This window comes from Tamandua tetradactyla, chromosome 16 (genome assembly GCF_023851605.1).
Source record: "Tamandua tetradactyla isolate mTamTet1 chromosome 16, mTamTet1.pri, whole genome shotgun sequence".
In the NCBI taxonomy this organism is placed as follows: Eukaryota; Metazoa; Chordata; class Mammalia; order Pilosa; family Myrmecophagidae; genus Tamandua; species Tamandua tetradactyla.
Genome location: NC_135342.1, coordinates 69,400,361 through 69,414,168, shown reverse-complemented (window position 1 = coordinate 69,414,168; position 13,808 = coordinate 69,400,361). Strand labels below are relative to the sequence as shown.

General features: G+C 35.4%; 1 protein-coding gene across 6 annotated transcripts in view; it reads left to right on the top strand.

The window, feature by feature from the left end:
• Positions 1-13,808, top strand: part of WDR59 (WD repeat domain 59) — a 139,017-nt gene that overhangs the window by 85,414 nt on the left and 39,795 nt on the right. For all 6 annotated transcript variants that reach the window (XM_077133033.1, XM_077133031.1, XM_077133030.1 and 3 more), the window contains 2 exons: positions 1,215-1,294; positions 3,489-3,621. In XM_077133033.1, the coding sequence (XP_076989148.1) occupies positions 1,215-1,294; positions 3,489-3,621 (213 nt within the window). The remainder of the gene's footprint in view (positions 1-1,214; positions 1,295-3,488; positions 3,622-13,808) is intronic.

Genomic DNA, 13,808 nt, shown 5'->3' with positions numbered 1-13,808 from the left:
TTGCAAAATATCATAAATAGAAGCAACGGGAACCAGTTTTGTGTAGAAGTAGAATACGCCAAATGGCAGAGTCTTGCTGCCCTCTATTTGAAGGCAGGGAAAAGTGGAAATAAGGTGGAAGGCATAGTTAAAGGAGTTGACTTCAGAAAGGAATCAAACATACTTCTTCCCCAAAGACAAGGACATGGAAAGGGTCCAGATGTAGGGTCAGAATATTGTTGATGTTAATATGAAGCTAGATGGTTGAGCTCATAACAGACAATGACTGGTTCATAATAGTTGCTGTTACGTTATGTTAGGAACAAACAGGGATATTTTGATTAATTGCGAGTAAAGGCTTAGTTGAAGATAGTGACACAGAGAAGGAACTGATATGACAAAAAGAAAACAGGATCTTGTTTTCCTGTGAACTGATCCTGTTACCTTAGACAAGCCATTTTCTCTGCTGCCTCAGTTTACCCGTCCTAAAAATCAGGGAATTAGATGAAATGACTTTTAAATTCTTTGCCCTCTGAAGATGACCATGAAAGAGATTCTAGTTACTACATAATTATCCTGGAATATCTGATCTTTTATAAACATAATAATTTCCCTTTGACAAAACCTAGTATTTAAAAATAAAAGCTAATCAAGAACATTAGAGAGTGGTAATTCATTTTATAAGGAGATTCATCTCTTTACCAAAAACTCTTTTAAACTGTAAGATGCCATGATACATTTAAAACAATTCATTTTAGAAAAAATATATTTATTCTCAGCTCTATAAGAGCATATAAAAAAAGGAAGAATATTTGTAGAGGTGAAAGTTTAGTGTGACATTAAATCCCAGCATCTCTCTTCACCTGCTGATGTGCCAGTTATTATTTCATTTCATTTAAATTTCTGTTCAAATGTGACTTCCTTAGGGAGTCCTATCTAAAAACAGCTCCTCTTTCAGGCTCTGTCCTCTCATCCTGTGTTATTTTTTATAGTACTTATCACTAACTGACATTATACTATATATATATTTGTCTATTTCTTCCACTGGAATATGGAGTCTATAAAGAAGACTGTTTTGTTTATCCTGTAGTCCTAAACTGTAGAATAGTGCCAGGTACTCAGGAGATGTTCAATAAATATTTGTTGAATGAATGAATGATTCTCAATCCATTTTGACTTGTAGCAAATTTCATGTTGAAGTCAGAAAATTTTCCAGGATTCTTGTTTATTTCTAGGGTCAAAGGACTATCAACTGGTTACGTGGTCCCGCGATCAGACCTTGAGAATGTGGCGGGTGGATTTCCAGATGCAGAGGGTATGTATTCAATGTTGTTGTGAGGCAATGTAATTGGATACTGTAGAAACTTTTTAAAACATAAAAGATTTGGTATTTGTGGAAGTTAAAGGATATGCGATATACATTTAGTGCATACTTCCTTGTTTGGCTGAGTGGCTTGTGTAGGCCACACTAAGAATTTAAAGACTTTAAGAGCCAACTTCAGTATTCAGCACTTTAAGGACAAAAAGCCACTCATTGTCTTTTTTTTTTCTCTTGCTGTGGTATATGAAAATGTAGGTAGCATACTAAGTAAATAACCTGGGGGCTTTTCTTTCTCTTTCTCTAAATGGACAGGAAGACTCACTCTTGTACTCTGCCAGTTTAGAGTCCATTACATCCTTCAAAAACACTTATTCTAGGAAACCACTTCCAATTTTTACCGCCAGAAGATATCTGCCTCTTACCTGAACCACTAGGGTACCTCATGTGGGCTGCTTTTGTGACCTTTTCTTTGCTCTGACTGGTCACAGGGTTCTGTCTTATCCTCATTTGATTGCTAAATTCCTTGAAGGCAGAAATAATGTCCCACTTGTTCTCGAGTCCCCTGCGGTGCTCTGATACTGCTTTGTACCCAGCAGATAGTAAATGCTGGGTAGAATTTGTAGGTCTGCTTAGTATGAAGTCACTTGAGCATTTTGATCAAGTATCAATACTTTATTGCCTTTTAAATAGATTTTCTCCAAAAAGTTTCATTTGCTTCAAATGTTTTGAGGTTATGATATTTTTGTTTGTGGGTTAGCTGAGTCACTACATCAAGTTTTGGAGTTTAAAATATTTACTTAGGGTTGCATATGCCATGAATGTGATGACAGTTTCCAAGATAGAATAATAAAGTATATTATCCTGTGTGTTTAATGAGGGAGAGTTGATGATGGTCACAGCCCCTTTTGATTGTACCATCTTTTTTTTTTTCTATTAATTAAAAAAAAATTACAAGAAAGAAAGGCAAACATTCTTAACATTTGCTCATTCCATTCTACATATACAACCAGTAATTCACACCATCCCCACATAGCTGCACATTCACCATCATGATCACCTCCCGGAACACCTGTATCAATCCAGAAAAAGAAATAAAAAGACAACAGAAAAATAAAACAAAAACAGAAAAAAAAAATTATACATACCATACTCCTCAAACCACCCCCCCACCAATCACCAGGATTTCAAACTAAATTTATTTCAACATTTGTTCCCCCTATCACTTATTTTTATTCCATATGTTCTACTCGTCTGTTGCAAGGTAGATAAAAGGAGCTTCAGACACAAGGTTTTCACAATCACACAGTCACATTGTGAAAGCTGTATCATTATACAGTCATCATCAAGAAACTTGGCTACTGGAACACAGCTCTACATTTTCAGGCAGTTCCCTCCAGCCTCTCCATTACATCTTGGATAACAAGGTGATATCTACTTAATGTGTAAGAATAACCTCCAGGATAACCTCTCGACTCTGTTTTGAATTTCTCAGCCATTGACATTTTGTCTCATTTCACTCTTCCCCCTTTTGCTTGAGAATGTTTTCTCAATCCCTTGATGCTGGGTCTCTGCTCATTCTACAGTTGTTCTCAATCCCTTGATGCCGAGTCTCAGCTCATTCTAGGATTTCTGTCCCATGTTGCCAGGAAGGTCCACACCCCTGGGAGTCATGTTGCACGTAGACAGGGGGAGGGTGGTGAGTTTACTTGTTGTGTTAACTGGAGAGAGAGGCCACATCTGAGCAACAAAAGAGGTTCTGTTGGGGGTGACTATTAGGCCTAATTTTAAGTAGGCTTGACCTGTCCTTTGTGGGGTTAAGTTTCATATGAACAAACCCCAAGACTGGGGGCTCAGCGTATAGCTTTCGTTGTCCACACTGCTTGTGAGAATATCAAGAATTCAACTTGGGGAGGTTGAATTTTCCCCCATTCTCACCATTCCCTGAAGGGGAGTTTGCAAATACTTTTCGACTAACTGATCAAATCACTCTGGGATTCATTGGGGCATCACTCTGGACAAACCAACAAAATTTCATGTCCTACCTAGGGTTCCATGAGATTGTACCATTTCTTGCCTGACGCTTCTCTGTCCTTGGTGACTCCCATTTTTAAGTGAAAACTTTTTAACCAAACATGATGATCATGTCTGATGACTTCCCTGAACCTAGATCTTCTACCCTTTATTTCAGCTTTGTGCAAATGACATATTAGATGGTGTTGATGAGTTCATTGAGAGCATTTCTCTTTTGCCGGAGCCAGAAAAGACCCTTCACACTCAAGATACTGATCACCAACACAACTCCAGCCATGGGGAGGAAGAAGGTAATTTATCTAAAATGTTTTAGCTGAGATTGTTGACTATGCATTTCATAGTTGGGGCAGTGATTGCAGTAAGATCAGAACCCTAGAATTCTAACATAATTGGTCTGGGGTGGGTTGGGGAGTCTTGGTAAAGCAGACAAGAGAGTACATATCACACTTAAAGAGGAGACTCTTAAAAGGTAGTTCAACATGGAGAAGATTATGAATCTTATGATGTTCAGTGGTTTTTTTAAAACTTTAATGTGGACCAAAAGGACATAAAACTCAATTTAGAGGAAAAACCGTGAAATGATGAGGAGTTAGCAGAAAAATCTGTATTGGAAAGCCCTCATTATTTTTCTCCTAATTTGCAGAAACTTTGGTTGAAGTTTCTATGTAAATAATATGTCTTAGTAACTTTAAGTAAATCTCAGTTAATAAAGGTTTAAAATAAGACCAGATATCTTGCAGGACAACTCTTGAACTTCTTCAGAGAACATACAGAATAAAAATTAATAATAGGGGAAACAAATGTTAAAATAAATTTAGTAGAATGTAATGCTAGTTCAGTTCAAAAGAACTTCTTCAAGAGTTCTTTTGGATTTTTCTATAAATGCTATAATTCACTTGTAACTTCCATAAAGAAACTGGTTGGGATTTAGATTAAAGTTACATTGAATTTTTACTGAATTTGTGGGAGAATAAAACTTTATAATAGTGAGATTTAACTCCATTAACATGCTTTATGCTATCTATTTATTTTGGTATTGAATATCTCTCAATTAAATTTTATAATTTTCCCCATAGAGATTTTGTCCATTTTTTATAAGTTTTATTTCTTGGAACTTGGTTTTTTTTTAGAGAATTAAAAATGGATTCTAAAAATTTGTTTTCTCTTTGTTTCTGAAGCATGGAAATATATATATATATATATATATATATATATATATATTTAGTAAAGTTCATTTATTTTCCTTATTTTCTGTTTTCTAGAAGTACATTATTCTTCCTTAGTGTTTGGTTGAACTTGCTGGTAAAGCCTTTTGAGCCTAGAGTTTTCTTTGTGGAAAATTTTTGACTACTCATTCAATTCTTTTAATAGTTGTTGAATTCTTGTTTGGTCAGTTTTGGTAAACTGTTTTCTCAGGAACTTTTTCTTTTCATTTAATATGTAAGTTCAGAAGCATAGAGTTGTTTTTTAAATATCTTGTAATCTTTTTACTGTCTGTAGCATCTGAAGACATATTTTTTCATTCCTAATATTGGTTGCTATTGTCATTGCTCTCTGTTTTTCCTTTCTGATTATACGTTTTTTAAATTAATTTTTTAAAAATACATAAAAACAAACACAAACATTCTTAATATATGATCATTCCATTCTACATATATAATCAGTAAATTCACAATATCATCACGTAGTTGGATATTCATTATCATGATCATTTCTTAGAACATTTACATCAATTCAGAAAAAGAAACAAAAAGAAAACAGAAAAAAATTCATGCATACCATACCCCTTACCCCTCCCTTTCATTGATCAGTAACATATCAGTCTAGTAAATTTATTTTAACATTTGTTCCCCCTATTATTGATTTTTATTCTGTATGTTTTATTCGTCTGTTGATAAGGTAGATCAAAGGAGCATCAGATACAAGGTTTTCACAATCACACAGTCACATTGCGAAAACTATATCATTATACAATCATCTTCAAGAAATGTGGATAATGGAACACAGCTCTGCATCTTCAGGCAGTTCTCTCCAGCCTCTCCATTACATCTTGACTAACAAGGTGGTATCTGTTTAATGTGTAAGAATAATCTCCAGGATAACCTCTTGACTCTGTTTGGAATCTCTCAGCTATTGACACTTTATTTTGTCTCATTTTGCTCTTCCTCCTTTTGGTCAAGAAGGTTTTCTGAATCCCTCAGTGCTGAGTCCCAGCTCATTCTAGTATTTCTGTCCCACATTGACAGAAAGGTCCATACCCCTGGGAGTCATGTCCCACGTAGACGGGGGAAGACAGTGCGTTTGCTTGTTGTGTTGACTGAGAGAGAGGCCACATTTGAGCAACAAAAGAGGTTTTCTTGGGGGCGACTCTTAGCATAATTTTAGTAGGCTTAGCCTATCCTCTGCAGAATTAAGTTTCATATGAACATACCCCAACATCGGGGGCTCGGCCTGTTGCTTTGGTTGTCTCCACTGCTTGTGAGGATATCAAGAATTCTCCACTTGAGGGAGTTGAATTTTCCCCCTTTCACACCATTCCCCCAAGGTGACTTTGCAAATACTTTTTTATTCACTGTTCAAATCACTCAGGGGTTTAATGGGGCATCACTCTGGATAAACCTACAAAATCTTATGCCCTACTTGAGATTCCATGTATTTATGATGTTCAATTATGCTGTCCACATAAGTTATATTAGGAACTGCACTAGTCAAAATATAAATTTTGTACCAAATAAACATTTTTTGCTTTAGTCTTACAGATAAATTAAATTTAAAAATATTAAATACCATCTATTTTCAGTACCCTGCAGTGATAACATTCCTTTGTTATTCCTCATACAAAAACATTTTTAAATTTGTATATTTAGTCACTATCATTATATACTCTAAGCATTCCTAGGTTATACCATCTCAGGCTTTATTGTCTATCTTTCTTTCTGATTTCATTTGTACTCCCAGCCCTCCCCCCTCTATTATTCTCACATTCAGTTTCATTCAGTGTTCTAACATTATTGTATTACAGTTAGGTAGTATTGTGCTATCCATTTCTGAGTTTTTACAATCAATTCCATTCCCATTGCACAGTTTGTATCCCTTCAGCTCCAATTACCCAATATCTACCCTATTTCTATCTCCTAATGGTCTCTGTTACCAACTGAAATTCTCCAAGTTCATTCGCTAATGTCAGTTCATATCAGTGAGACCATATAGTATTTGTCTTTTTGTTTCTGGCTAATCTCACTCAGCATAATGTCCTTAAGGTCCATCCATATTGTTACATTTTTCAGAACTTTATTCTGTCTTACAGCTGCGTAATATTCCATCGTATGTATATACCACAGCTTGTTTAGCCACTCATCTGTTGATGGACATTTTGGCTGTTTCCATCTCTTGGCAAATGTAAATAATGCTGCTATAAACATTGGTGTGCAAATGTCCGTTTGTGTCCTTGCCCTCATGTCCCCTGAGTAGATACCTAGCAATGGTATTGCCGGGTCATATGGCAGTTCTATACTTAGCTTGCTAAGGACACGCCAAGCTGCTTCCACAGAGATTGTACCATTGGACATTCCCACCAACAGTTGATAAGTCTGCCTCTTTCTCCACATCCTCTCCAGCACTTGTCGTTTTCTGTTTTATTAATAATGGCCATTCTGGCAGGTGTGAGATTATATCTCATGGTGGTTTTCATGTGCATTTCCCTAATAGCCAGGGAAGTTGAGCATCTTTTCATGTGCCTTTTGGCCATTTGTATTTCCTCTTCTGAGAAGTGTCTGTTCAAGTCTTTTGCCCATTTTGTAATTAGATTGGCTGTCTTTTTGTTGTTAAGTTGAACAATCTCAAAATAAATTCTGGATACTAGACCTTTATCTGATATGTTGTTTCCAAATATTGTCTCCCATTGTGTAGGCTGTCTTTTTACTTTCTTGATGAAATTCTTTGATGCGCAAAAGTATTTAGTTTTGAGGAGTTCCCATTTATTTATTTATTTATTTATTTATTTATTCAATGCTTGTGCTTTTGGTGTAAGGTCTAGGAAACCGCCTCCTATTATAAGATTTATAAGATATTTCCCTATATTTTCTTCTAACAGTTTTATGGTCTTAGATCTAATGTTTACGTCTTTGATCCATTTTGAGTTAATTTCTGTAGAGGGTGTGAGATATGGATCAATAAGATTGATGGACCCTTAGCAAGAGTAACAAAAAGAAGAAGAGAGAGGATGCAAATAAATAAGATCAGAAATGGAAGAGGAGACATAACCACTGACCCACAAAAATAAAGGAAGTAATAATAGTATACTATGAACAACTTTATTCTAATAAATACAACAATGTAGATGAAATGGACAACCTCCTAGAAAGGCACGAACAACCCACTCTGACTCAAGAAGAAATAGATGACCTCAACAAACCAAGCACAAGTAAAAAAAACTGAATCAGTCATTAAGAAGATCCCCAAGAAGAAAATCCAGGACAAGATGGCTTCCCATGTGAATTCTACCAAACATTCCAGAAAGAATTAGTACCAATCCTGCTCAAACTCTTCAAAAAAATTGAAGAGGAGAGAAAGCTACGTAACTCATTCTACGAAGCCAACATCACCTCATCCCAAAACCAGACAAAGATTTTACAAAAAAAGAAAACTACAGACCAATCTCTCTAATGAATATAGATGCAATAATCCTTAACAAACTTCTCTCAAATCAAATCCAGCAACACATAAAAGAATTATACACCATAACCAAGTAGTATTCATCCCAGGTATGCAAGGATGGTTCAACGTAAGAAAATCGATTAATGTAATACACCATATCAACAAATCAAAGCAGAAAAATCACATGATCATCTCAATTGATGCAGAGAAGGCATTTGACAAGATTCAACATCCTTTCCTGTTGAAAACACTTCAAAGGATAGGAGTACAGGGGAACTTCCTTAAAATGATAAAGGGAATATATGAAAAACCCACAGCTAATATCATCCTCAATGGGGAAAAATTGAAAGCTTTCCCCCTAAGATCAGGAACAAGACAAGGATGTCCACTGTCACCACTGTTATTCAACATTGTGGTGGAAGTTCTAGCCAGAGCAATTAGACCAGAAAAAGAAATACAAGGCACCAAAATTGGAAAGGAAGAAGTAAAACTATCACTGTTTGCAAATGAAATGATACTATATGTTGAAAACCCCTAAAAATCCACAGCAAAACTGCTAGAGCTAATAGATGAGTACAGCAAAGTGGCAGGTTACAAGATCAACACTCAAAAATTTGTAATGTGTCTATACAGTAGTAATGAACAATCTGAGGGGGAAATCAAGAAAAAAAATCCATTTACAATTGCAACCAAAAGAATAAAATATTTAGGAATAAATTTAACTAAAGAGACAAAAGACCTATACAAAGAAAACTACAAGAAATTCTTAAAAGAAATTGCAGAAGACCTAAATAAATGGAACGGTATACCATGTTCCTGGACTGGAAGACTAAATATAGTTAAGATGTCAATTCTACATAATTGATTTACAGATTCAATGCAATACCAATTAAAATCACAAAAACTTACTTTTTAGAAATAGAAAAACCAATAACCAAGTTTATCTGGAAGGGCAGGATACCCTGAATAGCTAAAAGTATCCTGAGAAAGAAAAATGAAGTCGGCGGTCTCACGCTACTTGACTTTAATGCATGATATGAAGCTACAGTGGTCAAAACAGCATGGTACTGGCATAAAGATAGATATACTGGCCAATGGAATTGAATAGGGTGTTCAGATATAGACCCTCTCATCTATGGACAATTCATCTTTGATAAGGCAGTGAAGCCAACTCACTTGGGACAGAACAGTTTCTTCAATTAATGGTGCCCAGAGAACTGGATATCCATATGCAAAAGAATGAAAGAGGATCCATATCTCACACCCTCTACAGAAATTAACTCAAAATGGATCAAAGACGTAAACATTAGATCTAAGACCATAAAACTGTTAGAAGAAAATATAGGGAAATATCTTATAAATCTTATAATAGGAGGCGGTTTCCTAGACCTTACACCAAAAGCACAAGCATTGAATAAATAAATAAATAAATAAATAAATAAATAAATGGGAACTCCTCAAAACTAAATACTTTTGTGCATCAAAGAATTTCGTCAAGAAAGTAAAAAGACAGCCTACACAATGGGAGACAATATTTGGAAACAACATATCAGATAAAGGTCTAGTATCCAGAATTTATTATGAGATTGTTCAACTTAACAACAAAAAGACAGCCAATCTAATTACAAAATGGGCAAAAGACTTGAACAGACACTTCTCAGAAGAGGAAATACAAATGGCCAAAAGGCACATGAAAAGATGCTCAACTTCCCTGGCTATTAGGGAAATGCACATGAAAACCACCATGAGATATAATCTCACACCTGCCAGAATGGCCATTATTAATAAAACAGAAAACGACAAGTGCTGGAGAGGATGTGGAGAAAGAGGCAGACTTATCAACTGTTGGTGGGAATGTCCAATGGTACAATCTCTGTGGAAGCAGCTTGGCGTGTCCTTAGCAAGCTAAGTATAGAACTGCCATATGACCCGGCAATACCATTGCTAGGTATCTACTCAGAGGATACCTGAGAATGTGGTATATACATACGATGGAATAATGTGCAGCTGTAAGACAAAATAAAGTTATAAAGTGTGTAGCAACATGGATGGACCTTAAGGACATTATGCTGAGTGAGATTAGCCAGAAGCAAAAGACAAATATTGTATGGTCTCACTGATATGAACTAACATTAATGAAGGAATTTGGAGAATTTCATTTAAGAACAGAGGTCATCAGGAGGTAGAAATAGGATAGATATTGGGTAATTGGAACTGAAGGGATACAGATTGTGCAATGGGACTGATTGTAAAAATTCAGAAATGTATAGCACAATACCACCTAACTGTAGTAAAATAATGTTAGAACACTGAATGAAGCTGAATGTGAGCATGATAGAGAGAGGAGAGCTGGGAGCACAAATGAAATCACCAGGAAAAATAGACGATAAAGACTGAGATGGTGTAATCTAGGAATGCCTAGAATGTATAATGATAGTGACTATATGTACAGATTTAAAAATGTTTTTGCATGAGGAAGAACAAAGGAATGTCAATACTGCAGGGTGTTGAAAATAGATGGTAATTAATATTTTACAACTTAAATTATGTGTAAGACTATAGCAAAAAAGGTTTATTTGGTACAAAATTTATTTTTTGACTAGTGCAGTTCCTAATATAATTATGTGGACAGCTTAATTGAATACCGCAAATACATGGAACCTTGAGTAGGACATGAGATTTTGTAGGTTTGTCCAGAGTGATGTCTCGATAAATCCCAGAGTGATTTAAACAGAGAATAAAAAAGTATTTGCGAAGTCCCTTGGGGGAATGATGAGAAAGGGGGAAAATTCAGCTCCCCCAAGTGGAGAATTCTTGATGTTCTCAAAAGCATTGGAGACAACCAAAGCAATAGGCTGAGCCCCCAATGTTGGGGTATGTTCATATGAAACTTAATTCTGCAGAGGATAGGCTAAGCCTGCTAAAATTATGCTAAGAGTCACCCCCAAGAGAACCTCTTTTGTTGCTCAGATGTGGCCTCTCTATCTCTCAGCCAACACAACAAGCAATTTCACTGTCCTCCCCCTCTCTGTGTGGGACATGACTCCCAGGGGTGTGGTCCTTCCTGGCAATATGGGACAAAAATCCTAGATTCATTTTGTGACTCAGCACTGAGGGATTGAGAAAACCTTCTCTACCGAAAGGGGGAACAGAGAAATGAGACAAAATAAAGTGTCAGTGTCTGAGAGATTCCAAACAGAGTCGAGAGGTTATCCTGGATATTCTTAAACATTAAATAGATATCACCTTTTTAGTTAAGATGTAACAGAGAGTCCGAAGGGAACTGCCTGAAAATATAGAGCTTTGTTCCAGTAGCCATGTTTCTTGAAGATGATTGTATAATGATATAGCTTTCACAATGTAACTGTGTGATTGTGAAAATCTTCTGTCTGATGCTTCTTTTATCTACCTTATGGACAGATGAGTAAAACATATGGATTAAAAATAAATAAATAATTAGAGGAGTAAATGTTAAAATAAATTTAGTAGATTGAAATGCTGGTGATCAATGAAAGGGAGGGGTAAGGGGTATGGTATGTATGAATTTTTTCTGTTTTCTTTTTGTTTCTTTTTCTGAATTGATGCAAATGTTCTAAGAAATGATCATGATGATGAATATACAACTATGTGATAAAAAGAGAATGTTCATATTGCATGTTGATTGGTTTTATTAATAAAAATTTAAAAAATAATAAGGGAAACAAATGTTAAAATAAATTTAGTAGATTGAAATGCCAGTGATCAATGAATGGGAGGGGTAATGGTTATGGTATGTATGAATTTTTTTCCTTTTTCTTTTTATTTGTTTTTCTGAATTGATGCAAATGTTCTAAGAAATCATCATGATGATGAGTATACAACTATGTTATGATATTGTGAATTACTGATTATATATATAAAATGGAATGATCATATGATAAGAATGTTTGTGTTTGTATGTTGGTATGTTTAATAAATAAAATAAATTTAAAACTAATAATCACTTATATTTATCCTTATATTTGCCATGCTCTTGCATCCCAGGTATCCTATCTGGGATAATTTTCCTTCTATCTGAAGCACACTTAACAATTTCCTTTAATGATGGTCTGCTGGTAGTAGTCATTCTGTAAATGTCTTTATTTATCCTTATCATGTAAAAATATCTTGTTGGGTACAGAATTCTAGTTTGGCATTTTTCTTCCCGCACACTGAAGATACCATTGCAGTACCTTTGGCTTCCATTGTTGGCATTGAGAAGTGAGCTCTCAAATCTGGCTGCCCCAACTAAAATCAATGTGACTTATCCCTTTGACTGCTTTAAGATGTTTTTACTACTTTTGATTCTCTGTGCTCTCTTTATGATTAGGTGTGAATTTCTTTCTTTCTTTTTTTTGGATTAAACGATGGGAATTCCTTTGCTAACAGCTTTCAGACTAAAAGAAAATCCAAATCAAGGCATCATCAAGGCAAAGCCTTCTCTCTGAAGATTGGCTTTCTGGGGCCAGCTGTCAGTGATCCTTGGCTCCTCTGCCACAGGGGAAGGCACATGGCAGTACCTCCTCCTCTTTCCCTTTTATTCTTGGTTCCGTTGACTTCAACTTCTGACTTCTTCCTCTGAGTCTCTCTCTGCATTTCATTTCTTTCTTTTTTCTTAATTGTATAATATATATACAAAGCAAAGAAAGAAAAAAGCAACAATTTTCAAAGCACACTTCAACAAGTAGTTTCAGAACAGATCCCAAAATTTGTCATGGGCTACCATTCCATCATGTCAATTTTTTTCCTTCTAGCTGCTCCCAAACACTGGAGGTTAGAAGGAATATTAATAAAGTAACTCAGCAGCCGTATTCATTTATTAAATCCTGTTTTCTCTGTTATACCTCCTCCTTCTCCTTTGATCCTTCTTCCAGTCTATAGAGATCTTTGGGCAATGCCTGTTGTGACTTTTTCATGTTGAGAAGATGTGTGCGGGTTTCTTTTTTTTTTCTTTTATGTTTTTTTTTTTTATTGTGAAAGATGACATGCATAAAAAAAAGCAGTAAATTAAATTTCAAAGCCCACCACAACAATTATTTGTAGAACAGATATCAGAGTTTGGTATGGGTTGCAATTCTACAATTTTAGGTTTTTCCTTCTAGTTGCTCCAATACACTGGAGACTAAAAGAAATATCAATATAATGATTCAGTAGTCATACTCATTTGTTAAATCCTGTCTTCTCTGTTATAACTCCACCTTCTCCTTCGATCTTTCTCTCAATCTTTAGAGGTATTTGGGTTTTTCCCATTCTAATATTTTCATATTGGGAAGGGCTATTGATATATAGGACAGAGGGATGAAACTAGTTGATGTTCTGGAGAGGCTGCCCCTTTGGGTTTCAGGGCTTACCTGGCTTAGGTACTGTGGGTTTCTTTTTAATCATCTGGCTGGCTTGGGCTTTTTAGACTTCTTCAGTCTGTTACTGTTTTAGTGCTAGAAAATTCTCAGCAGTAACCCATCAAAAATTAATTCTTATACATATATATAGATATCATCTTTTTAGTTAAGATGTATTGGAGAGGCTGGAGGAAGGTGCCTGAAAACATAGAGCTGTGTTCCAGTAGCCATGTTTCTTGAAGATGATTGTATAATGATATGTCTTTTGCAACGTGACTGTGTGATTGTGAAAATCTTGTATCTGATGCTCCTTTTATCTACAGTATGGACAGATGAGTAAAACATAGGTATTAAAAATAAATAAATAATAGGAGGAGCAAACGTTAAAATAAATTTAGTAGAATGACATGCGTGTGATCAATGAAAGGGAGTGTTAGGCATATAAAAAAAATAAGGGAAACAAA